The sequence below is a fragment of the Symphodus melops genome, assembly GCF_947650265.1.
Source record: "Symphodus melops genome assembly, chromosome: 14".
NCBI classification, from domain to species: Eukaryota; Metazoa; Chordata; class Actinopteri; order Labriformes; family Labridae; genus Symphodus; species Symphodus melops.
The window spans coordinates 21,485,827-21,513,594 of NC_136704.1; the positions used below are offsets into that span (position 1 = coordinate 21,485,827).

A 27,768-nucleotide genomic window follows, 5' to 3' on the forward strand; every position below is an offset into this window, starting at 1 on the left:
GTTTGGCAGCTAACGTGACTTCTGTCAGCATGGCTCCACAACTATACCCTTACTGTAGCAACTGCAGTACTTTCCTTGATTAAAACTAGAAGAGAAACATCTTCAAATGTCTCTTGATTTAAGCCTGCTGTCTGTCAAGCGAACGATCACCACGGGCTGCTTCAGGGAAGAAACTCCTGCTGGCATCGAACACTACACATCCCTTCAGCGCACAAGCTCTTGGGAAAATGAAAGGGAGAGAGTCGTGGTGTTGGACTTTAATCGATAGCACTCTACCTGGGGTGTCAGATTACAATTGCACTTCAGCTACAGGAGTAAGTGTGCCGGTGGATGGCTCCCTCTGGATTTGCATAAGTCATACAGTCAAACCAATTTCCTCAACACGGAAAGTACAGAGCACATTGTTCTCTTAACCTGTGACTCAGGAAAATGAAAGCGATACCAGCACAAACCACAAGCACTGTACAAACAGAGAGAAGTAGAGGAAGTATATTAGGTAATTTTAGGGACTTGCCAGCTTCGACGAGTGAACATACAAACTTAAAAGGTGGTGCAACATGTCATGGGAAGTGTGAGGGGAAGAGATGAGTTTAACCTTCTTACCAGAGCAGTGATATCTCTCGAAAACTGCAGTCCACGTGTGAGAGAAGTGCAAGCAAGGAGGAAAAAAGAGAATAAAGAGAAGAAGGCAGGTGAGCAAAAAGGTATGAAGAGGTCTCAGACGGAGGTGACACAGGCAACTTCCAAGACTTCAGCACAGGATAAAAAAAATACATTCTGCTTTGGAAACGCTGAACAGAAGCATCAGTCAGGAGGAGTGGTAGAAAGAAGAATAGAGTTAAAATACATCCTTCTCAGACCTGAATATCCTCAGGGTTCCTCTTCATCCCCATTATTTTCCTCTACTCACAACATAGCTGCTGTCAAAATACAGTGAGCTGGTTTCAGCTGGCTCTCTCTCTCTCTCTCTCTCTCTCTACACTCAGCATTTCTTTCCTTTGCTCTGTCACTCTCACCTGCTTGCTGTGGTACCTCCCCTCCCCCTCTCTGGTTTCTGGAGCACTTCAGCGAACACACACTCTCTCTCCTAGCCTCTTTCCTCCTCTCTGCCAGCATCCCGCTCATCTGTTCGACATTTCGCTTCATCATACGCTCGCCTTTTGGGGGAGCATTGCAGCGTGCCTGCCTGAGCTGCGCTGGCTTCCTCCCTCACTCACTCGCTCACTCACTTACTTACTTACTTACTCGCCTCCTGTAAACAGCGAGCTGAGAGAGGAGTCAGCTGACTGCAGCTGCACTCCCTCTGCTAGTGGGAGTGGGATCAGTGACTCCAGAAACAGAAAAACAGACAAACAAGAACACATTTAAAACCAGACGCTGATAATCTAAGGACTTTTGCCTCCTCTGCTGAAACAACTTGGATGAAATGATGTTATTCTAATCTCTGGACCAATAACTTAATTTTGTACACCGCACGTGAAAAACCAAGTATTTCTTTTTTGAGTATCTTTATTTTTGCTTAAATGAGAAAAAAAGGGCCAAACGTAGCAGCCTTAAGAGGCGTATCAGTAAATACCCTTAATGGAATTGTTCATTTGTTTTATTCTTACACGAATTTTGAGCAATCTAATTGTTGAAATACTGAAAGAAATCAAATTTAATCATAAAGAAAATAGAAACATATGCTGCTTTAATCACATCTTGTTTTCATGTCTTTTCATTTGCTCTTTGATACACATGTTTCTTGCAACATTATGCGCCAGTAAAACCCATTAAATCTGTCTCATGGCAGCTGGACTTCACAGATCCGTGAGCAGAAAACAAACCCAACTTGGCACATCTGACATTGAATTGAATTGCTAATGAATTTTTCCCTTCAATAACAAAACAACAGCTAACTGCTCCATTCAAATCCCTCGGCCTTGTGAGCGCTCGGGTTCGTTCCAAAGTGCCAAAAGCGAGTTTCTGTGGCTTTTTGGTGAGCTGCGGCCAAGCTAACAAGCTATGTGTGGAATTTAGCAACACAGTGAGATCTGACTCAGTTCTCTGCTCCGAGAGAGAATTTCTCAAAGAGAAGTGAATAACGTGTGACGACTGATTTGAGGTGGCCAGGCGCTGATTTTATTATTTTTTTTATCGTCTGTGGGGCTCTGGACCTTGACGGACGGCGTGGGCTGGTTGTTTTGCATCGATGAGCTCATCGATGTGGGGGGCTGTGAAGGTTAGCGCTTCTCCTTCTTTTAGTTGTTTTCTCACTGAAGTCCTTTTTAAAAAAAAAATCATTATTACTTATTAGCCCACCATAAACCCATGAATCAATCTTGATAATCAAGAGAGCAGAAGTACACCGACAGGAATGATCGTCGCTTTCACCCAGAGGCCTCCTTGCGTTCTCGCATGTGTAAACCTGAGCCTAAAGAAAAGTGTCAACACATCAGGCCGCTTCGTTAACATATTTCAAACCTTTAGGATAAACTAAGTAAACACTCTTTGACAAATACTCAGAAATGATCCCTGCAGTAATCTTTTTAAACACGGTTGGGCGCGCCGTACCGTACTCAGGGCGTAAGTGTGCGCCTTTCAATGCTGCATTTTTTTCTTCTTGTTGTTTGTTACCCATAAACCAAAGACATATTTGTGTTTCATCTTGAACCATCGTACCGTAGTGGTAATAATCCTTCAAGTCCAATCAAACACTTAAGGTTCAATCAACACTGGAGCAACAAGAAGCTTATCAGATAAGTTTGTCATTCAGTCAGTCAGACTGAGGCTTTATATGATCTTCTCCATTAGAGCGACGTCTGGTTTCATTTCTTGATCCTAAAGGTTTTATCTCAGCCTTACGCCCAAACGCACTGAGAGAACGATTAACCCGGCTCTTCAAAAACACACCTGCCGCCAACATAGACGCTGATCAATAAAAAAAAGTTGTATATGGTAGTTTAACCTGTGTACAGGAAAGTAAAGATAGGGCGTGGAGTTATTTCTCTGTTAAGTGACCTAACAGGGAAGTTGTTATCAACCAAATGAACTGGATGAATATCTTGATCAACTCTCTCCCCCATAAAACCAAGAAGTGTCACTTTAAAGTTAATGTTTACTTGGAGTTTAAACAAATTAGACACGGCCAATACATGCCCGTCACGGTGAGGATGAAGAAAACAAAACACTGTAATTCTAATAAGACTAAACTTCGACAAATCTGGTATTAAATCTGGGAATGATTATTAATCTAATTTGTACGGTTTGGTATTAACTAAACAAAAACGGTTCATTTTCAAGCAGACTTGCAATATTTACTGATGACTGAATGCTTACCAGCTGCAGAATGTCCTCATCCTTTGGCATCACACAGAGTTCCAGTGAGGCATCGCTGAGGGAGGAGACGGGGGGAGAGAGTGAACGTAAGAAGAAGAGAAACTGTTTCAGCAGGAAAAATTTAAAAATAAATAAATCTCAAAGCGTTGCCGCTTCTTCGTGGGGAGAGTTGAACTTTTTAACTTTAACCTTTAATAGCTGAAGTGTGACTAAATGTTACACATGATGAGGAAATGTTTAGCTCTGGAAAAGTGAAACGTTGCATCAGAGATTATTGGATGTGTTGTGAGTGCAGAGAAAGTCAGTTGAGCGTCGGCAGTGAAATAATCCGATGTGAACCCGGGGATCGGGGTGCGAGTCAGTCACGTGGATACAAAATGACGGATGACGATGAACTCACCTGTTCTGGATCAAGGCTATGACTTGTGAGTAGGTCTTCCCAATGATGCTCTCTCCATTCACCTTCACTATCCGGTCCCCTGGAACGAATAAGAGATGAAGTTACGAGGCTGATATCTGCTCCTGACAGAAACGACACCATCCAGTACAGCTCGATGAACCAATGCAAATCTCACATGTGCTATAAGGGATATGATTGGCTCTTTGTCGGGTATCGGTGACAACAAGTCTGGTCTATTTAAATTCATTTCATTCATTATTTTTAGCACACAACCAACCCAATAAAGCACCTTCAATAACACAACACCGAACAACACAACAATGCAGAATCTAGATTTTTTTTAAACCTTATTCGTGATAGTGAGAAAAAAAAAAAAATCTGATTTTGGCATTAAGGAAAACTTTGTTAAAGTTTTTTTTTATGATTGAATAGCTTATTACATTATTCATAAAGTGCCTTTCTTGACAATGCTACAAAGTCATTCACCAACAGCTAAAAAAAAAAAAAAAAAAAAAGGTAAAAAACTTTAAAAATTAGAGACCAAAGATTTAGCAAACAGGTTTTTTGCAGGATTCTTTTAAATAAAGGTAAAGAGGTATAAAGTGTATGAATTAAACAACATTTAATCAGACTTTGAGTCATTAAGTCCCTGAAATGGGGCGCTGGTATGGAGGCTAAAGTCCTCCAAGCGAGTGGCCTGGGTTCGAATCCGACCTTTGGCTTCTTTCCTGCATGTCCTCCCCCGCTCTCTCTTTCCCCGATTTCTAACTCTATCCACCGTCTTATCTCTCAAATAAAGGCTCAACAATCTGAATAAAAAAATAACATGAATCTAAAAATCCCTGAAATAAATTCTGTCTCCCAGAAAGAATCATCTGGAATCCAGTCATTGTGGTTTATTGAAAGAGGAAACCACTGTGGAGGAGCGGCTTCCAGCACAAACACCCATCTGCGCTTCGATCAAAAGCAGAATACCAATACTTGTTTATCCAAAGGACCCCATGTGAGGATCCATCTCCATTCAAGTTTTCTGAAGATGGCCATCTCACAGGAAGAGTGGGGAGGTGAGTTTTCAGAGGAGAAAGGGGATAATTGTGGGAAAACAGAGCTCTCGCTCGTCCCAGGAGGAGACAGAGGACAGATAAAAGCGGACAGTTTAGAGGCCACTTTAACATTTCCTGTAACCGCCTCAGTGCTAACCGGGTAGTAACGCTGACGGCAGAGGGCTTCAGCTGACACTTAACTTTTATGAAACTGAAAAGGAGCTGACTCAGCGCTTCACTCTGAGGTTCTTGGCTGCTTATAATTAGGGATGATTCACATATTGATAAAGGAAGAAACAAAGTGGGAGATGTAACGGAGTCCGGGGAAGGCTGAAATAACAGTGTGCTTATTACACTTGGTTCAACCTCCCACAAAGGAGCCATCTGTTATTTTGTAACTCGTATCTGTTTGGCCTGGCAGGTTGCGAGGAAGCGGAATTACCTACAGTAAAGACGTGAAGAAATCTTGGCATCAAACAGCGCTTTGAGGTCAAACGCAAGACAGGCAGAGTTAATCATGAGATCTGCCGGTTATCAGGAGTGAAACCGCCGAGTGTGTGTGTGTGTGTGTGTGTGTGTGTGTGTGTGTGTGTGTGTGTGTGTGTGTGTACCTGTACAGAGTCCAGCTCCATGGGCGGGGCCTCCCTCCTTCACTTGCTTGACGAAAATGGTGTCCATTGGCTCCAGACGGTTCCTCTGTCTCCCTGGCAACGAGCGAGCGAGAGAGAGAGAGAGAGAGAGAGAGAGAGAGAGAGAGAGAGAGAGAGAGAGAGAGAGAGAGAGAGAGAGAGAGCACATGCACCGAGGCAATTGGTCACACGGTGAGGAAGAGAAGCAGCAGGAATCAGAACTAGGCCAAACTGAGAACTGAACCAGAAACTTGTGTTCTCGTGTCATCGGTGCGACAAAACCACCAGAACAACCCACGACTCGTTCAGATGCATGTTACAGATGACTATCTTTGTGTAGCACTTGGTAACTTGGGGTGTTTTGAAGCGCTCCGTCAATAAAGGTGAAATCGTGATATGACTGTGTGATCAGCACTATTGAAACAAAGCTGAGATTCAAAACAATGAATGAATGAATGAGACGTTCCTCGAGTCTTTGTTGAATCTCTGTTCAGCGTGATGGATTGTAAATATGAACTAGGAATTGTAAAGCAAGAGACTATAAACAAGGAACTATATCATCCTGACTGATGACTAAAATGATTCCAGTATTTAAAAAAAAAAAACTTCCAACACGTTCCTCTTTCTTGGCATTGGAATTTAAATGGTAAGCATGGACTGTTTTTTTTCTCTTTCCCTCTATCCCATCCTCTGTCCCTCGGCGCCTCCCTCCATTGACTCCACTCTGCTGTCAGATGTGTCCTGAGCTGCAGAACAGGACAGTGAGCAAAGGTCACAGCATGCTGACAGAGCTGCATGCAAACAAGCCTCCAGGGACGTTCATGTCACGTGACAAGAGGGAGAGAGTCGGAGAGTAGAGGGAGCTCGCAGAGAAAACAGAGCTAATTAAGAACGGCCATAGAAGCGCTCATGACTTCTTCATAATGAGTTTACAAGAATGTGCATACATCAGAATTCATTTTCTCTTTGAGCCTTAATAAAGCTCCATCTCTTCTGGCCTCAGCTGCCTCTCAGAGCCCACAGGCAAACATCAGAGCGTCGCAGCGTTCCTCCCGGAGGGAACGCCGGCTAACACTCGTGCTCTTTTCACGAACACACTGCTTCACATGGACCACAGCAGCAGCAGCAGGATGCATTTACGACCCTGTGCAGATCTGTGAACAGCTGGACCGCAGCAGATGTGGATTCAAAGTGTTGCACAGCAGCAAATTCATAGATGAGGAGGGGAGAGCGGATTCCGATCGTCGTCTCAGGCTCGTGTCCCTAAAAGACTGTCAACAAAGACTTTGAATAAATGGATGTGTGGCCTCCATGTACTGCACGAGCTGCTGTTCAGTTGGCACGTCACCTTATGTGACTTTTACCTGCAGTAATGTTGTCATGACAGCGAGGCGGTCACAACACTCCCTCTTGTGGCTGAAAGTGTAACTGCAATCTATGTGACAAATAAAATAAAAAAACATTTTTAAAAAAGCTTCAGACCCAGGGATGAAAACTGTTTGATCACTTGTAAAAGTAACAACTTAAAAAAAGGTGACTTTAAAGTGACATTTTTTTTTTTTTTTTTTTTTAAATCTCATTCTCAGCTCTGATTGGATGAGAAGATCTAATCAATGGGAAAAAACAGGATACAAACATATTTGAGACCCACGATAACCAATGGGTCTTTTAAAAAAAATTGCATTAGTATGCAATGCAATATTATAATAAAAAATAAAAAAACGTTATATTGAGTTATATTGGGATCCTGCAGGCGTTTGTCTGATCCAGCAGAAGGCAGTGTAGCACATAAAATCACTGCTCTGTATGTGAGTGGAAAAAGGGCAACGCTGTAGTTTCCATCATGTTATTGCAGGTTATTATGGAGACCTGGTGTTTGATTACAAGTCAAATTTAAAAAAAAAAAAAAGAAGATTTATGATAAACTAAAGTGCTCCGATGTGGCTCTCACTGTCAGAGAATGCATTTCTGAGTTACATCACGGACACAATGTCAGGCACGGCTGACCCTTCATGTAGGTACTGATGTCAACAACCCCCCCCCCCCTTCCCAATCTAAAGCCAATCTCATCGCCCTCCAACTCCACAGCACAAATTGGATTCTGGAAGTTTCCACGGCCCCATGCAGCTGGATGAATGGGATTAAACCTGGAAATCTAAAGCTTTGGACATTTTTAATGCTGCCAACTGTCTTACAGAATCAAAAAAAAAAAACGACGGCATGGATTAAAGAAATACATCATCAGACCGCTTCAAAAAAAAAAAAAGACTGAGCTGTTCCAAAATACTAAATGATGTTTAGATAACCTCGGCTGCTCTTGGAGGGGAAACGTTTTCCACAGTGGACACAGCACTTAATACTCTGAGTTGATCAGATTTTATAACCTGGCAGCAGGTGCACGATCGAAGCCTGAGTGTAAATATGACTCCATGTTTGTTCATACCGCAGGGCGGGGAAAGCTGCTCGACTTCACCATTGACATGTTTCAGGCTGCCAGGACAGTTCAGATTCTTCTTCTCCTCACGCTTCAGTTACTTCACATCCAAAACAAGCAGGAACATCTAGTTCAGCACCTTTAATAACACGTGAACTTTGCTTCAGCTGCTCGGTGTTAAAAATAATGACGTTAAAAGTGTCGATACAACGAGCCCGTTTACTACACTTCTCGTGTGACCAGCAGATCAAGATCAAGATCTGATGTGTTTCGTAGTCACGACAAACAAAGAAATCTTTTTCTTTATTTTGAAGAGAAATCACATTTTGTGTTTTTTTTCTTCTTTTCTTGCGTTGTTGTTTCTGTCAATTTCCAATAATGTTTGAGATTATCACAAAAAGTGAGAAATCTTTCACTTTTCTCTATGTGGATTACAGCGATCTGTACTAATACAAGGATGACGCAGCCTGTTATCAAATGAATAAGAAGACACTGAAGACAGCCTCAGTTTGATCCGGTCTGTTGGTGTCTCAAACGTATCTCGAGTTTTCCAGCACAGGAAAACTGAAAAATGTCTTTTTTTTTAAAATGATAACTCAATTACACAAGAAGCAAAAAAAAACAACATTTTTCTCATTTCTATAAGTTTTATAAAACCATATTAAGGTCTAATCCTTCAGTGCTTGGTCCACTGGCGGTGTGTCAGCGCTGCTCTCTGGCCTCGACAAGCTCTGGTTTGGCTTTCGTCCCTTGCTGCACAGCTGGGCCCGCTTGTGTCAGCCCCCCCCCCCCCCCCCCCTCCCTCTACTACCCCTTCCCCCCCGCTCCCCTGTTGTTTTGGGTTAGATAATGTTATTCTTCGGAGGGCTGGGCCTGCTGCCCACTCACTGCATTAACCCTGTTGTAATACCTCTCCATCCAACTCCCTGCTCCCAACCAATCATGTCACTCTCATGTGTAAGAACACGACCACATACAAATAGTCAATAAAACTATGCAGATGTATGCTTTTTCTTCCCTGTGATTCTTAAAGGAAGTGTTTGTCTTCCACTTTCCCATCACTTCAAACACCGAGGACGAGAGCTGTGTGTGAGTTGAGATCTGTATCAGGTCTCTGGCTCCAGAGAAATATGAAAATGTGAAGCATAAAATCCTGGCACGGCGTCGCCCCCCCCATACTGTGGGGAGGTCAAAGCACAAGAACACTACACATTAATGCTTCAACTCTGGCTCCCTTCAAAAGCACGCCGAGCTTTGTTGTCCGACTTCAGGATTTCTCGAGGATAGCAGACGAAGCCTCGCTGAAAACAAATACTGTCATTCTTTCCGCTGTTTCTCCCGTTCCCAAGGAAGAAACACTCGGTTTGTGCAGTTCACACGCACGAACCGGTCCAAACACAACTTACTTTGAAAGCTTAATCCTCCTAAAAAAAACACCTGCACACCCGAGCCCTGACCTCGGAGGAAAAAAAAAGGCAACAAACCCACAGCCGTACAAACTGCGTGAGAAGACGGTGAACGGATTGGTCGCCTGTCTCATTCCAGCAATCTGAAGTCTGCAAACAGCCACAGCTTGATGTCAAGTCATCTCCGCACACACAGGTGGAGGAGAGTTTGTCATCTGTCATCACTCACGCTGGCAGGTCGAGAGTTTGTCCTTCCATGGAAGTCAGTAAACATCAAAAATGATACAGGAGTTACTAAGAGCGGGAATGACTCAAAAACTCACGTTGTTAACGGACAGGAGGCCGACGCCCGACGGGTCTCAAGACGACACCCAAAGAACAAGTTGGTGGTACTTTTAGAAAGACATCTCGCCAAACCTTCTCAAATCAACTCAAACTAAACTTTCTGGAAGACATTTTCATTTAATCTACCGGCTTCTGTAAGATGCCATGAAAATCAGGCCTTAAAACTTGATTATTCACTCAGACTTTCAATTAGAAACATACTTACAAAACTTAAAAGTTGTTACTTTATCGAGTGTTTTACTTTCTTCTGTCTTTTAATGATGTTCAATCTTTCTGTTGCACTCTTTCCTGAAGCTTTGTTTGAATGTATTTCTGTTTTTATGTCTGTAAAGCACTGTGAGTTGCCTTGTGACTGAACAGCGCTGTATAAATAAACTTGCCTTGCCATGATATCGAGGCGTTCAGTCAAACAATTATCAAGTAAAGGAGTGTTAGGCTCCCTTTAATGAGTCCTTTCCATCGGTGTCGCGCTCCTTAAATTGGAAAGAAATCCAGATGTAGAAACCTCTCTGCTCATCCCACATGTTTACAGACACCTGCTGTTTGTCCAGCACGCAGGAAGGTGGGTCGAGCACTTTCTGTCTCTTTATTTTCTAGGAATTCCAAATACCAAAATCCACCACGGGGGGAAACGGGATATGCACCGACATCACTCTGACCAACGAAGCCCTCAGAAAAGAAAGACAAATTCAGTGTTTTGTTTTTCTCCCTGTGAAAAAAAACAAGCAGCCAAACTATGCACCGAGGGATTTGAAGTTCATGTGAGGAAAAGAAGTGACAAACATCTGGAAGCAGACGCGCTCGAGCCTAAGTGATTGTCTGTTTCTTTAAGAACTGCGTTTAATGAGCCGGCGCGCTCTGAAAGAATGTGAAGGGTGGCGTCTGCTTTTTGTAACCTTCGGGGAAAAAAAAGAACAAAACTAAAAAAGGTCCAAAACACTTGAATGCAACCATTAGCATGTTTAGCTCGAGTAGCAATCACGACAATGAAATCATCATCTGCAGGTTTCGAGGCAAAGCCTTGAATCCATTAAAGCTTTCACTCTGTAGTATTTTCCACCTGACTCTCTTTCACGGTTTAAGCGAAGCTTCGCAGATGTGGTCACCCCAGGTAGCTCCGTGATTGGCTAACACATGTTAGTCCTCGTCCTGAACGCCTTCCCCTCTGATAGCTTTAGAATGGAATCAATCTGTTTGGCGACGTCAACGAGAACGTAAGCCAAAGCAGACAAATCCAATTAAAGAGTCGTGTTTGATTTTGTCCACAACCAACAGATATTCAGTCGACTGTCACCGGGGATCAAAGTCACATTTAGTACGAGCTAGAACTGATGTAAAATATCAGTCCATTAGAAAACAGCTGCAGATTAGCGATGAATAATCAGATGGATCCATTTTCAAACGTATTTTTGGTCGACCCATTACAAAGCATCGATCAGTGACAGAAAGAAAAAGGAAACTAAACGCTCACTTCCTGTGCTGGAGAAATAATGATCTTGGACTTAGAAGTTCTATCTGACATAAAGTGACATTAAGTCATTCTTACTGATGTCACATTGGATTTTTGCAAATTTGGGAGCCACTGCAAAGATAATAAAGAGCGATGTGCCTCAAAGTCTCTTTTTTATTTCAGTGGAAGACTTTTTGTTTGCAGTGTAAAACACATACATGGTAAATACTGTTGAAGTCAGTCAGAGGCAAGTCAGACAAAACACACAAAGAGTACGTACACACACACACACACACACACACACACACACACACACACACACACACACACACACACACACACAGACAAAGACACAGGAGAGACATTTTCACGATTGTTCATGTCCTTGTTAAACTGGATGACATGTAAAAGGGAAATAATCTGGATGCAGAAAAAGAACCCAAAAAGTTTTTTCTACAGTTTAAAAGGTCACAGACTGCTTTGAAAATGTCAAAACTGAAAGTCACGAGGATGAATGGAGTTCATAAAAGATTTCTGAAGAGTCGCTGTTGTGACAGGCAGAAAACAAAGATCTGTGGGGTTTTTTTTATTTTATTTTTTTAGCGTTAAATCTGTTTATTAATTATTGACTAAACTCTGTCGATGTACTGTAGCCTACACATTTTAACGGATGCATTTAGCGTAGGAGCAGAGAGCCTAACCACAGTGAGTTGTACTAGCCTTGTATGACTGGAGTTTAGATGTTAAACAACTGCAGTGTGGGCGGCTGCCGAGAATGTCAAAACAAATAAACAAGTTAAGAGTCAGAATTACTCACACGTGAGATAAAAAAGACTCGGGGAGTGTGAAGGAGAGGAAAAACAGGCTTTTAAATCAGAGTGGGTTTGAGGAGTTCGGTGCGAGGCGAGGTCAAGAAGTGTCTTTGTTGGCAGTAAATATACAGACGGAGGGAAAGGACACGGGCAGCAGAGAGGAGGAGAAAGAAAGACAAAACTTTGGAGCGAGCTTTGTTAAAGAAGGTGGGGCGTTTAAAAGCTCACTGGAGGATTCTGGGGAATTCTGTTTGCTTGTGCTGCGTTACAGACTTTATGGGAACTAACCCGAATCTGACATTGGGAAAAAAAAGAAGGGAAATAAAGAGAAAAGTGTTTCAAGTTGAATGAAAAACAAATATTTGAACAGATGGAGAAACTTTCTGTGAAGCTTTCCTTTCTTGCGCTGCGGCACCAAAGCGTCATGAGCGGAGTCTGAAACGCCTCGCTTCGGATTTTTAACCATCTTGCTTAAAAAACACGCAGCCGAAGAGAAGGAGATCCAGCGGGCAGAAGAGGGAGGAGGAGGAGGAGGAGGAGGAGAGGAAGTGAGATCAAGAAGAAGATTTGAGATTACAGCAGCTTGGTATGTAGAAATAAACAGATCCATGCGCGCATATCGTTCAAACTCTGCAGCTGCAAACTGAACATCATGTGTCCCGATGTCAGCGAGTACGTGTCTGTCTATGTGTGTGTGTGTGTGTGTGTGTGTGTGTGTGTGTGTGTGTGTGGTTTCTGCAGGTCTGAAGCATTTCCAGCGGCAACACCCAGATAGTCAACACGCGGTCAGAAAGAGCCCCCCCCCCCCCCCCCCCTTCTCTTCCCCACTCTCCAAACACCAACAGCCTCATCACACACTGGCATAAAGTCAAGCAAACAAACTGAACTGCAGCTCGCGAACATCACAGAGCTGACTCTACAGAACGCTGAAGAGGCGACCTTAAGATGTTGGACTTGTTAACCCTCTGTATCTGTGTGAAACCTGTGTATGTTACGTTACGTTACGTCACGTTTTACAACATTGGGTCGTTTGTTTTCTCGGTGTCTCTGCCGTGTCATGTCTCAGAATAAAGTCTGGACGTTTGTTAGACTGTGTCAACAACGGTAATGGTAGGGACTCCGACTGTATGTCATTTGTGTCCCTCGCCCCGAACACAGGAGACAACATGTGTAAGTCACCTCGTGTTTATGATGCTTTATTGTGCACTTTGAGTTTGGGTTATATCCCTCCTGCTAGTTTGTCATTTTTGGCTGTTGCATTCTTGTGTCATTTGTCAACAAACAGTGAGAAGTTAAAGGTTCATCCGAGGAGGAAGAAGTCAAACTTACGGGCAGATTTTGGTTTCTTGCAGTTTTCCATCATCGTCACAACACGACACTGATGTCACAATGGAGTCCTGTTACTTTCTAGTCTTCGTCTCTGAGCGCACTACCTGTCGGCGTCACCCGCCTCTCTGTGCCGACGGGCCCGACGAGAGGCGAAGACGGATTTATGACAAGCTGGAGGTGAGCCAAGGGACTTCCTGTGTCACCGCAGGGGCTCTCCAGGCGAGGATCATTACTCACTACAGCTCGTGAGCCTCACGATGAACGGCTCTCGTGCACTTCCTGCACACTTCCTAATGACGAACAGGCACACTAACATGAGTTAGTTTAACATGACCGCATGGAGACAGACTCACACAAACACATTCGTAGTGAGGATGAGGAGCGACATATTATCCCCCCTGTCAGCCCAGCAGGAGCGTCTGTGGGTTATTTCAGGTTTCCAGGCCAAGGTTGGACGTGGAGGGGTTAAACTAGGAGGGGGGGGTGAGTGTGAGGAATGTGACACCGAGGGCCAAGAAGGATGATGAGGGACACTTGCAGGAATCTCTCAATTTCCCGTCGAGAGGAGTTTAAGAGTCACATTTATCACAGAGAAAAGTGCACTTTCCCTCCTCGAGCGCTCCAGCTCTTGGCGTTCACCGTCCACACATGCAATAACAATCCGCTGAATCACACCTGGTCTCTGTTTGGGTTCATTACAGGCTAAACAAACAAGCTAACAATGATAGCCTTCATTTTACTACGGACAAAGAAAACAATACACCCGCCAAAGAATCTCGGACTCATAAAGCAGGTTTACTCAAAAAAAACCTTTTTGTGTTTAATCATCTGAAAACATAAAAAAGTATACGTCTATTTAAATCAAAACGCTCCGGCTTGTTTTTGCTGTTCTGTCTCCGTTTATTTTTATGGGAGCTCTCGTACACATGCTTGAGCCTCTTAAAGACACAGATGTGGAAGAAGGCCTGTGAATCCTCCCGCATTCGTGCCGAGGCTGCAGACGTGAGCGGAACACCAAGACGACACACACGCGCTGGATGCTCTGAGGAATGTCGAGGTGACCGCCAAGCGGACAGGCGAAGAGCGCAGCTCTGACTGCCACTCTGAAGAGAAAAGGGCTGAAGATTTTCAAAAGCGGAAAAGTGCAGCACGACGCCGCCAGTCTGCACGACATCCTGCAGAAAAGACATCTGCACCTGCAGCACGTTGTTTAAAACGAGCAGAGCAGTGCACTTATAAAGCTCATGAGGCTGAATGAGGAATGGAAGTGAAACGTTTGGACCAAAGAATCCACACAAAGCAGCTATTTGAATTTACAAACCCGGAGAATACATTAAAGTAATGGACTGTCAATCCTGATTTGATCCCTACTCTGGAGAGCAACTGAAGAATATATGAAGGTTAACGGTTTCTCTGATTTCCTTTTTTTTAACAGCTGATCACACAGCACATCTATTATTCATGTCATTTTTCCGGGAATTTTTATATATATATATATATATATATAAAAATAATAACAATAAAAAATATATATATATCAAATACTTGTTTTTGTACACTTACCACGGCTGCCATTCTCTTCATCCTGAGAGGAGGAAAAAAAGAGAGTTAATGTCAGATGATTTGAGATGCAACCTTGTTGTATTGTAGTTATTCATTATTAACCCTTTGTATGCTAGGCTTGCAGGAAATGAGAAAAAATGGCGATGAGTGACGACTTTGTTTTGTGCCTGACTGATATGTTCAGAAAAGCAGCATTGTGGCCATGTTGGTGTCATTTCCTTTCCCCTCACACAGAAAACCTTCATTTCCCCCTGAGCTTTGGTGAAAAACCTCCACACACTGCGGCTTTAATCCCGCTCCCCTCAGTGACACATATGTTCTCCATGGATCCTTTAAGACCCCCCCCCCCCACTCCCAAAGCTCTCTTTAAGATGCTCTGACCCTCTTCAAGCTAAACCCAATATCCTCAAACTGTGATTAAATCAACAGCTTCAATCCAAGACGCTCGGAGTAATTATCAAGAAATGTCTGAAGCCGGTCCCTGTTGGTTTGGGTTACGTCATGGGAAGAGAGTGTACAGTGAGTGTGACCTGACAGATTTAAAGAAAAGGACTCACTTTGAGTTTTTTCCCAGAATCAAGTCTTATGATAAGATGGTTACATGAGCCTCAAGACAGTCAGCTGAAGGGCACAACATGATGCTTCACAGTTTGTACACACGACTGTAGGCTCTTTGTCAGAGTTTCAAACTGTCGGACAAGACGGCAGTAATTCAAGAATATTCAAGGGCATCAACTTGATTCTGAAGTCGATTCGAGCGCTTTTCACCAAATCATTATTTTACTTTGTTTTATTTCATTTTCTTAGTTTTTGGTCATCTATTCGTAAATAAGGTTGAATTAATGAATGAATAATGTATGCATGCGTGTGTGTGTGTTTTTATGTATGTGTGTTTGTATGTGTGTGTGTGTGTATATATATATATATATATATATATATATATATATAAAACTTTTGCTTTTTTGTACTGAATGTTTCTTTTTATGTTTAACCTGTGAAAAATAAATAATAAAAAAAGACGTCTGGTCAAAAAAAATAAAAAAATAAAAAGAGCTGAAATACACAAGCTAATCGGTCTACAACACTCGGGCATTTCAGAAAAACTTCAATTCATCGACTGTGCATGATACAAATGTGTCCTAAAAATCCAAAGATTGATCAAGGTTTCTCCATTTTGACGTTCTGTGGCTTCCTATATAAGAGACAGAATGTGATTTTAAACAAAGATAGAGGTAGAGAGTCTTCATATATAAAGAGGATTGGCAGCTAGACATCGTGATACCCCAGTAGGTCTTTTGGGAGAATCTGTTGGTTACACAAAAGTCTGAAAATCCTCACTGTCATGGCACAGTTTCTCTTTGAATGCGTAGAAAGCGAAGCCAAAAGCTATAAACAAGCAGCACTGTGCGAGCTTTAAAGGAAATCCATCTGTGGGAGCTGCAGACGTTGTCCAAATACACTTCAGAGAAACGAAAACCCGACTTATCTCAAATTATCACTTAGAAAAACTCATAGAAAAGAGGCTGTGATAAGCTGACTCCAGCAACACTTTAACATTACCCAGAAGCCCTTTAGTCTGCGTGTGCCTGTGAGCACTACAAACAGGAAGAGCTGCAACCACAGGATTATTGCTAATGGGCAGATCTGATGGCTGGATCAGAGAGGCGAGATGTGTGAGATTGTAGAGATATTTCATCTCTGCACTTTAGCCATCTCAAATTAAAATGAGGAAGTTATATGAGGAAGTGTTGACTATGTTAGAGTTGACTGTTGTACATTCAGGATATGAAATGACCTTCTCTCACCTTCAGAGAGTTGTGGACGGCAGACTCAGGCGGGTAGACGATAAAGTGTCGCAGTGTGAACCCGAAGCCTTGCGAGGTCCGGCGCAAGTGAAGCGTCTTCGGCCCCGGCCAGGAAAAAGGCTCCTCGTCGGGCCCGGGGGACGCCAGAGCTGATGCCTCGCTCTGATCCAACCCATCCTTCTGCTTGGCCTGAAAGAAGGACACACGACAAGGACACACGTCAGAGTTGATCTTCTGAATTCAAACAAATCAAAAACAAAGGACGAGTCATGTGACTGTAGTTGAGAGTTAGATGAGAGCAGCTGATAGCACTTACAAGCCTGTAGAGTCAGTTCAGATAGCAGAGGCCAGGTTAGCTTTAGCTTAACTTAGCAACATGTTAAATCGGGTGTTTCAGAGAGGCTGAGTGACAGACACTGTGACAGCTAAAACTCCTTTTCCTCTTGTTCTCAAATTTCCCCCGTTGGAGGATCAATAAAGTGTATCCTTATCCTCATTTTACGTCTTCATGCCGTGCGCACTGACCTCTCACTTTAGCATCATAACTGGACTGAACTGTGATAAACTGGAGTGGACGATAAGTGTAAACAGCAAAACTACTTTATTTCGTTAAAAGCGCAATTTGAGACCTTTTAGTTTTAAAAAAGTCCCGCAAGTCTCAGCATGAGAATGTGAAACATGAACGTTTTCTTTTTGTTTGTTTTTTTTAACCCTATATTTTACTCAAAATGTGTCATAGGGACCCCCAGGGAGAGTCACTGCTGTCCAGTTGATGCACAGCTCCCCAACAAAGAAACCGAACGTGGTGGTGAGAAACTCTCCCGCCCACAAAGAAAAGGAGAGTCACATCATCCTCGCTTCACACCTCGCCATGATATGAGCAACACGAACCGCAGCTGAGCGTTCGTCTGATCCATCAACTTCATGTGAAAACAGAGACAAATCCCCTGATGGTGATTCTTCAGCTTAACCGTTTTCTAGATCGTTCTGGACAACAAACATGGAACATGAAGAAAGCTCAGGATGTCATTCACAGTTTTTGAAAAAAATGCAACCAAAGTGGCTTCAAACTGCAGTGAAATGCTTCATGCCTCACTGGTTCTTAACATCCACAATCATATCTGTCAGCATAACCGGGATTGTTATTAAAGCCACACTTCTGCCCAGAGCTCCACACAAACATACATGTGGCTTTAGTTATTGCACGTTTGGGGCTTTTCTGGGCTGTTTGGCGTGTTTGCATGATGACAGACTTATCTTCTACATTCCTACTGTGACGAACGCACGGGATAAAAAAAAAAAAAAAAAAAAAATCAACCAGTTAAATGCTGGCATGCTCTCGGCTTGCGTAACTTTACATTTCTGCCGACATAACACAACACATGTTCCACATCAGCTGCACAACTTTGATTTTAAATGTTCTGTCACACACACACACACACACACACACACACACACAAACACACACAAAAAGACGAATGTGTTTACGCTGAATGGCTCTCAAATGGCAACGGTCGCTAAGCTGGAAATACAGTGAGTCACTGCGAGCTGTGTTCAAGACGCTTTTAACTGGAGATGACACCTTATAAAACACAGCGATACACGCCGAGAGGATCGTCACGTATGGATCCTCTTATATTATAGATCCAGCGTGTAGCTGGAGAGGTGCCAGGTCACTTCCTGCAGACTATCCATGTGCCCTTAAGCAGCGCCCCGAATCCCTTCACTGCTCGGGCGCTATTTCAAGAGCAGCGCCTAAATCGATATCTGTCCATCGGTGCACGTCCATAGGAACCTGCTGTGCATGTGTGAAACATGTCTCAGCAACAGAGAGAACGAGGGGGATCTATAAACTGTATGTAAGCTTATCCTACAGACTGCATTGTGATAAAAGGTGAATATTTACGAAACCGGGCTGAGTAAATATTTAATCGCAAAAATCTAAATAAGTTAAATAATCGATTAAATTCTATTAAAAACATTTAAGAGGGCCTTACGAGCGTAGAGAATAAACACCAAGTAACAGAATAAGAACTGCAGCTGTTTTTGGAGGTGTAGTAAATATAGAGGCGGTAGTGTCATAAAGTCCAACAGTTGACTTCTGCCTCATCCATCATCAGGCTAACGATGGAGCTGAACCGCCGCACCGCAGGGCGTGCGTTAGCGGTTATTGCTAACACCACCGTAGCGACCGGAGGCTACACGAGCCTGCCAAGAGTCTCAGTCTGAACTCGGGCTCTCTCCACGGGCTCTTCTTCTACCAAAATACATCTGAGGTGTGGATCCAAACACAAAGACGTCCTCCCTGCTCGCCCCTTCTCCTCCTTCTCCTCGGGCCCAGTCTGGGAGCAGCAGATGTCGGAGCCTCCAGAGAGCGGGATGGGTGTTGGCTTAATGGTTTGACTGGTGAGATCATGAGCAATACCCAGCGGTGAGGCGCTGGAACCGAGCCACAGTCCACAGTGGTGCTGCTGGGAGGAGTGCTGATGGTTCACCTCGGCTGTTTGTTGCTGTGCTTTCATGCTAAAACTTTAATGTTGGATTATGCAACAGCGAAGCTAACGCTCCCTGCCTGAGGTACTCGCACACATCTTTCTCTAGGTCTCTACTGAAGGCATCAATCTGGTTATAGCGGCTTTTTATTTTTCCTTAAAGGTAGAGTATGCTGAATTGCATGCTAATGTTTACATTCAAACATGGCAGAGAGAATCACTCCCATGATTGCCCGCGAGCCCTGACGTCATCTTTTGTTGTTGTTTTCATTGAGGTTTAATTTCATGTGTATTCATGAAGCATACTATAATCATACAGATGAAAACGCAAACATATAAGCCAAATATTGGCCTTTTACCAAACAAACATGAAACATCATGATAATGCAATATACTGTAAGTTTATTTTTTTTTCCGACCACAATTGTAAAAGTATGTGTTTTTTTTCCATCAAATACATAACTGTCAGTGGGATTGGTAGGAAGCTGGTCTTTACACATCTTTATTTAATTTCAGTTTTATTTTATTGGATACGACAGATGTTGACAAGACGATGTTTTCCTTTGGGGACGTAAGACACAATGAAAAATACAACACAATATTTGTGGTTGGAAAGCTCAGCGTTTCGCAAAATGGTAAAAATTTGCAAACATGTTGTATCCTGACTTTAATGTTGTGTCGTGACGTTGGGCCTTTCACTGATTCCTACACTTGCGATAAACAAAGGCCAAGATGCATTGTCGGGTAAATAAAGCTCGATAGTGCAGCTTCAGATCTCCACAATAACTCAGTCAAAAAAAAAAAAGGAACAACACTGTAAATCTGCTCCAAACGAGCACTTGACAGTCAATATATGCGTGCAATCTGTTCATTAAAGCACTCCACACCATTATGTCTACGCTCAGGGTTTGATCAGCGCGATGCCATATGGTGCCATGGCCTGAGGATTGGTGCATTTGCATGCTTATCCCTGCTTTCTTTGTGCATACAAGATGAGGCATTTGAAAGGCATCATGTCTGGACTCTCCTTACAAATTCTTTTTTTTTAAGTAGGTGAGTCACTCAGCTCGTCTGACCTCATTCATCTACCTCTTCCACTCCTTGCATTTTCTTTCCAAACTTCTCTCCCTCTCTGACCACAGACTTTAACCTTAGACACAATCCTTCACTAGAAGATTGGAAAATATGCCTGCGACTCCCTACTTTCGCCCATCACTGAAGGATGACTTCATGCCAATAAGCTTTCGAGCGCTCTGTAAGTGCGGCACATGAACGCACGGCTGGAAAATAAACAGCAACTTTCTCAAGCAGCCGAGTGCCCATGTGAAACGACCAACAATAAATGAAACCTGAAGCCAAACAGACATGTTACACAAGATATCGGTCAGTGAAACAGGACTACCCTGCCGCTGGAGAGAAGGATGACGCACACAAAATTCCTCAGACAGCACAACAGAGTGCAGCCGCCCCTCACCTCTCTTCCCCTCTCAGAGGCTTCCTATGTAAACCTATACATCTCTGCCAGACACTGATAATGCTGAGCACATATTTCAGCCACACGGTGTTTCCCCAATAATACGCCTAACACAACGGTCAACTCACAAAGATACGGTCCAAGTTTCCTTACCCTGGATCGGACACAATTTCTCCTGGAAGCTTCCCTGAGCCGAGCCCAGGACACACTCCGGTTGGGACTCGTCAGCCCCAGTTCCACCTCTCCCCAATAAGCTCGGGCTAAAAGCTGGAACCAAAGACAGTACGGCTCCGACAGGCAGCCGTCCACGCCGGCCAGCCGAGCCCAGGGACAACCTCCCGATGACGGGGAGGGAGAGAGGGAGCAACACCCTTCTGCGGTCACATCCACATCCCGCAGGTCCGCTCGATCCTTCAGAGGAACCGCTTTGCAGCCCGGAGGGAGCCCGTTCCTCTGGGCCAGCATGGCATATCCAGGTCTGATTTGGGATAAAATCCCAGAATGTATCCTTCCAAATGACCTGGGTACTTTCTGTATTGGTTCCTTGTTTCTGCTAGATAGTCTACTCCAAAAGCAAGAACAATCAATCTTCAAATCTGGTCCAGGAGTTTGGGAAACACGGGTGTTCCCCTTGGCTGTGATGGAATAACAAGATTTAAGGTGGTGAGGTTTAATGACCAAACAGGTCCTTCATAATGCTCAAGCTTCAGCGCCTTTAGTTCTCTTCTCCTCTGGATGATTTACTCCTAATCCAAGGTCATTTCAGCTTCTTCCCTCCCTCAGTCCGTCCTCAGCGTGGAGAAAGAGGGCTGTTCCTCCTGGCGTCCCACAGACACATGATGTTTCCACTGAGCCGAGAGGAGAGAGCGCAGCAGGCTGAGTGCAACGCAGAGAGCCCGGGCCGACCGAGCGACTGACGCACCCACCCACTCGCCACACAGAACTCTCCCTCTGAAGTATGCACACACACACACACACACACACACACACACACCAGGCAGCCTCTTTCCTGTCTCCTCCATCCCTCTCTCTCTAACTCACCTCCTCTGCTGCCAACCTTTAAAAGTTTAAAGGAACAGACTCACGTGGAAAGGCTGATCAATAAATCATAAGAACAGATTTAAGTAAAGGCCAGACGCACACAAGTCACAGGTAAGGGAAGGGGGGGGGGGAATGACTTGGATTGTTTTCACAGCCAGTTGAGGAAGTCAAGTAGGGCCGATGCAGATAAGGAAGCATATGTGCTCTGTGAATTCTGTAAGGCAGAAAAATGTGGAGCTGAGCCGCCCACCTCTGCACGCCTGCAGCTCATCTGGAGAGTACAAAGAAGCGATGCATGTGAAGCAGACATTTGGGTCAAAAGGACGGCGATAAGTTGAACATGTGGCAACTAAAAGTGTTTTTTTTTTTTTTCATTTCACCCTTGATAAGGAAAAAAAAAGAATCAATCAGAAGTTGTGTGCAGCATTAACAGTAGAGTACGTTTCCTGAATGCCAAACACATTGTGTTGAGATTCAAAGATTTAAAAACTAAGAAAAGACTACTTGACTGATTGACTGAGTGCTGTATAAAATGCTCATTGAATTTAGTTGATAGATTTTGGACTTGATGACTTATTTCCCATTGCAGCTCCTTCCAAATGTGTCCAGGTTTGACGTCTTCGCATTAAAGAGATTAAAAACTCCTGTGGGTGTGAAGGGCTTTTTAAAAACGAAAAAACATGAAGCCCAATCCCCCCACCTTCCATTTCCAAAAAAAGGATTATCTCCCTTCACCAATCAGTTATTTTACACCGAAGATTTGCAACAAAAAGCTCCGATATTTTAAAAGACACTGACTGTGCGACGAGGTCAACGGGTTCAACCCTTTAAACGGTTCTTTAACGACATCAATCTGCTTGGAGTTACGGCCTAACAAAGTCCGAGACCGAGCTCGTCACACTGGTTTTTGAAGTGTTACGTAACAGGGCGGCCATGATGCCATAAGCCGAGCGCACACCTCTTTAATCCTCGGAGGTAAATAAACTACTCAGAGACTAAGCCCCGGTGTTTACATCTACGGACAGCAGTGATGGAATCAGCTCCATAGACCTTTTAGTCCGTCTCTCCTGTGAGAGACAGGCAGGCCTAAACATCCATTTAATATTTCATCACTTTTTATTTCAGGCCTCTCTGGAGCAGCAGCATCCGGACTCGCTTAACGGTGAGTAAGTCTTCATCTTTTGGTGTGTTTTGCCTGCTTACACGTGTCGAAGGTTTCTTTCTTTTCTACGAGGGTCTTCTCTGTCCTCGAGTACTCAAACTACCTCACGAAAGAGTACTCGAGTACTCGCAGATTATTATTATTATTATTATTATTGTCATTATTATTATTCGCATGATTGTTTTTTCTAATTTGTCCCTTGAGAGTTGCCGTAGCTGCCTATAGTTTTTGTTGACATCTGGCTCGTGTGTGCTAAAGCTGAAGCCGTCATGCGTTTGTTTCCCGTTCATTATTTGCGTTGCTGGTTTAATCAGTGAGGCGAAAATCAATCACAAGAATAACGCCGTGTGAGCCAAACGCAGCGTTTGCACAGGTGCGCGAGTAACGAGTCAGTGGCGAGTACTCGAGTGCTCGTACCCATCCTTATTTTCTCTTGAAAAGGTTTCCCACCTTGTTAAGGTTGAAAGATTGATTGATAATCAACCTGATATTTCAGTCACCAACCACAGGGCGTTCTTAGTTTTGATGTGATTACGCTCCATATTCTGAATGTGGGATTGATCGCTGGACAAAATTCACGGAAAAATGAATTCTTGTTGACTGAAAACTAATGAAACGTACTAAACCATCAAACTGTGGGTCAAAAACCTTGAGAAATAAAAGGTCATTTAGTGGAACAGATTGGTCATTTCCTTTCAAGTGTACAACCTGCTCATTCAAAACATACAGTGGACGTTAACACTGGGTTTGAAGTGAATTATTCATGCACAGATTGTCTGACTTTAACTTCTAACTGCTCCGTCAAAAGCCCCGAGGGTTTGTGAAGTCGCTCAACTGAACGGTGAAAAACACAAACGCCGGTCCGTTATCAGTCTGAGGGGATATTCGCCATCCGACGCGGCAACAGGCGACTGTGAAAACAACATCAGGAACCCAGCCGAGGAATGTTTCCTCTCGGCATTTTGTTATGGGAATCTTGTTACCACATTGGTTGGGCTTAATATAGCGTGTGGTATTCTGTGCGGAAAAAAGACGGCAGAAATAGAAGTGGCCAAACGGCCAGCTGACACACTGGACTTGGGGAAGCCAAAACAGGGATTAAGGCTCCAATTTCCAAGTATTATTCAGGAAAGGCTTTACCATTTCATCATGTTGTTGTCTACTTTTTGAAAATATGAACTAAAAATATCATGTTATCGAAGCCAACACTGCCATCAGAGGTACAATATTCAGCTAAAAAAAGTACTTAGTCATACCTCCACTAATACATTTCAGGCTGTCGTATGGACCTCGGCCCCTTCATGTATGTCTCTACATTCCTTAAAATGGAAAACACATGAATTCCTGTTGGAGAGGAAATGGATTTGATGCCATGGTGCTGACACCAAAACGAGTCACGGCAGTGAGAAATATTATGTCCACAACAATGTCGACGACAGTCTTCTCTGTACACGCTCATGTGATGCCAAGTATGTGTGTGCTTATGTATAGATCTGTGTGTCTTAAAGGTCAGGCGAAGAGTGACTGGACTGCTTCAGATTTGACTTCCTCACAGTCGAGGACGGTTGATTGCCCAATCGCAGCGCGCGAGTAAAAAGAAGGATTAATGTATGTCTGTTTTGAGTTAAGCTGAGCTGTGTTTGTTTTACTTTTCGGGGGGGATATTGTTTAAACGTGTGTGAGGAATCGTCGATGTCGATGATTCATGTCATATGAGGTGTTGCTGTTGCAGCAAAAAAAAAAAAGTAAGCAGAAGAGTCAAGTTCTGACATATTCATCAATTTCTGTAAATAAAGAGCTTCATTTACAGAGATGTGTCATGGAAACATGGTAATAACTCGAACGACAGCGAACGCTCGGGGGAAAAAAGGCTGATTGAACAAAGGCGACACTTACTGGAACGGACAGTTTATATTAACAAAGGTCTGCAGGTAAAAACTACTACAGGGGGCGCTGGTGCTGCAGTGGTTAGTGGTCATTTGGTTTCACTTCTGGACAACGTGTAGAAGTGGAGACTCTTTGGCCCTCTATATATGCAGTCAATGGAGCTATCAAAGATTTGTCATGAGTGCGTATGAATTAAAGGTGTGCAAAATCAAATATGTGGGACACTGTTAATTAATAACACATTTCCTCTCTACTGGAAGATTAAGTGTTCATATGTCTTCCCATTGCATATTCTGCAGATAGATAGATAGATAGATAGATAGATAGATAGATAGATAGATAGATAGATAGATAGATAGATAGATAGATAGATAGATAGATAGATAGATAGATAGATAGATAGATAGATAGATAGATAGATAGATAGATAGATAGATAGATAGATAGATAGATAGATAGATAGATAGATAGATAGATAGATAGATAGATACTTTATTGATCCCGAGAGAAATTCAAATAAAACAGAATAACAGCAGCAGGTTAAAGGGATAATGGCCGAGTTCAAACAAAGCTCAGACTTTAAAGAAGTTATCAAGGAAGGAAAACAAGCAGATCAAACTACAAAAGGATGGTTTAGAAAGAGTGCGTACGGAGCGCTGCGATACCAGCAGGGTTGGTTTTTTTCCCTCATGTATGTGTTGCAACATGAACCAGTTTTGGTTTCTCTCTCCGTATCTTTGGGACCTACACAGTGCTGTTTGGTCTTGGGAGTCCCCCTGCTGATAATTCTGCAAAACGGCCTCACGGCTTCACACGACGTGACGTGCCGAGCCAAAACCAACATCCAGACTGCTGCTGTGCTTGAAACGGATGGAGTTCGTTTAAAGACCAAGGACGGACCTTTAAGATGAAACCACAAAGGATTTGTGATCGGTCAGGTCAATTCTGTTTGTTTGGTGCGAGACAAAGTCGCTGCTCTGTCTTCCAAAGTGACATTAAAAGACCTCCAACATTTCTCACAGCAGAAAAAAATCATTAAAGTCCAACCTCGAGAAAAAAAAACAACAACCTCAAAATTCTGCCAAAGTTGTGCTCCCTGAGACGTTAAACTTGTTTCAGATGTTTACATTTCTGGAGAACACAACACAATGAATACCAGGTTGTTTCATTTTAATCCACTCAAATCTTGGAGTCCTGGATTTATTAGATGATTATCTGCAGCTCTGATTTGTGTAACAAAGAGAAAAGAGGCCGCGGTCTGCAAGCAGCTGACAGGATCTCTGGACGCGGATTAAAGACACAAGGCACCGACAGGGCTCCAAAAACCACAATGCTGAAGCCTCCGACCGGTGCACTTGTGTGACCAAGTTTATGTGTGTGTGTGTGTGTGTGTGTGTCTGCGTGTGGTACAGAGACGGAGAAGAAAGGGGAAAGTCTTGCAGGAGGATTAGGCTCGATTCGGGGTGGCTTTTTCGGACTCCTGTCGGGTGTAAGATCTAATCTGGACACGCTGCATCTGGGCTCCGCGAGGTATGGCTTACTGTAACAAAGGAGCGGCTAATGAGAGCCGAGGAACAGACTGCGCACCCACACCACTGCACACCCATAATGCCCTGCTTCATTCGGGCCTCAGGGAGGGAACCGGAGGGGAGTGAAGCCCACAATCGACGACCCTGGGGAGGTAGGAGTCTGATGGGGCAGATACAGGGGCGGATTGATCTTGTTTCAGGCTCAGATAAGTGCCTCAATGTCAGTGTGGGAGGTAATAATAGAGTCAGGTACTGAATGTGAGGGCCTGTAATATAATTTAACTACACAGTCCTCTGCCAATACGCCAAGAGGAAGGGAGGGTGTACACGGACAGAGCCAGGCCTTTTTTTTCTGGAGGAAGGGAAAGAAAGCGAGAGACGCTGTTTGCACCTGTGGATATTATTAACAGCCAATAAAGCGATGGAGATAAATGTATGCAAAAAAAATATGCAAAAGTAACAGAAAACAAGTTTCACATGGTCAGTGTTAAAAAAAAAAAAAAAAAAAAAATCAACCAATTAGAATTAGACTGTTAAAATGAATAATATATGTTTTTAAAAGACTAGTTATTGGGCTTTTTTTTTTTTTTTGCCTTTATTGGTGATAGAGGACAGTTTATATATTTCAAAATATGATGGATTATGAACATGCAGGAAAGGAGCCACAGGTTTTGATAGAGATTTGAAGGTGGGCCGCCCACTTCTAGGCCCACAGCTTCTGTTCATGGAGCTGGCCAAACGAACCAAGTCTCAAGATATGACGTTATCTATAATTCACCAGACAATGAAAAACACTCACAGAGGATCATTGGCCAAATGTGCAGCTACACTGTGTGTTTGTTTTATTGTGAGTCTCAGGTCTTTCAGCTCGGTCCTAAAACTTTACTTTCTCAGCCTCACCGGTCTTTTTGTCGCTGTTAGCCACAGCAGACGGCTGTGTTCATAGAAACATAAAACAAAACAAAACAAAACAAAAAAAACCCTGTTCTGAACTGAAAAGCTGATTTTTATTGTTAAAGATCATTTTAGACACCGAAGAAGCAGACAGGACAGGAAGTGGTGGAGGAGACCAAAAACAGAGCTCAAAGGGAGAACAAGTTGGACTAGAAGAGTAAACAGCTATATGTCTCTTTGTGTGTTATTTGTCTCCACTGCTCCAAAAATTGCAAAAACAACAACATGAGCAGAAACTTACATCTGGATTTTCTTCACTTTTTCGAAAGCGACCGAAGCTTTTGAGATTTTGCGGCAGGGATATTGAGATTGTTTTTTTTCCAATTTTGGGGGAATTTCAGAGACTTACCAATAAAGCATTCCTTATAAACAGTGCAGAGTAGTTGATTGTGAATATAATATTTTGTCGCCGTTCTCTAAATGTGAAGGTGTAATGAATATTCAAGCTGCTGCTATGATTCAATTATCATGACTAAGCAAAAACAGATAAACGCAATAATGCTGAATTAAAATTGGCAAGACGATAGGCAGTAAAATCACTCTGAAACAATGCAAGGGGAAAACCGAAATGTTTCCCAATCCAACACAACGGATCAAGAAAAAGTCCTCATGTAAAGCCCCACTAAAAATACAACGGTTGTCTTTTCTCGTGCATGCTGTTGTTGTGACGAGGAAATTGGCACCAGTTTTTCCTT

At 43.2% G+C, this 27,768-nt stretch overlaps 1 protein-coding gene across 9 annotated transcripts in view; it reads right to left on the bottom strand.

Moving 5' to 3' along the window:
• The window catches only part of arhgap21a (Rho GTPase activating protein 21a), a 78,224-nt gene that overhangs the window by 19,497 nt on the left and 30,959 nt on the right, over window positions 1-27,768 (bottom strand). For 3 of the 9 annotated variants that reach the window (XM_079361764.1, XM_079361763.1, XM_079361762.1), the window contains 6 exons: window positions 16,535-16,723; window positions 14,730-14,751; window positions 5,373-5,465; window positions 3,719-3,797; window positions 3,319-3,373; window positions 604-627 (listed from right to left, as the gene is read on the bottom strand). In XM_079361764.1, coding sequence (XP_079217890.1) covers window positions 604-627; window positions 3,319-3,373; window positions 3,719-3,797; window positions 5,373-5,465; window positions 14,730-14,751; window positions 16,535-16,723 — 462 coding nt within the window. Of the gene's footprint in view, window positions 1-603; window positions 628-1,016; window positions 3,298-3,318; window positions 3,374-3,718; window positions 3,798-5,372; window positions 5,466-14,729; window positions 14,752-16,534; window positions 16,724-20,653; window positions 21,432-27,768 lie in introns of those variants that run through there. The other 6 variants (XM_079361761.1, XM_079361759.1, XM_079361760.1 and 3 more) reach the window with 6 other exon arrangements.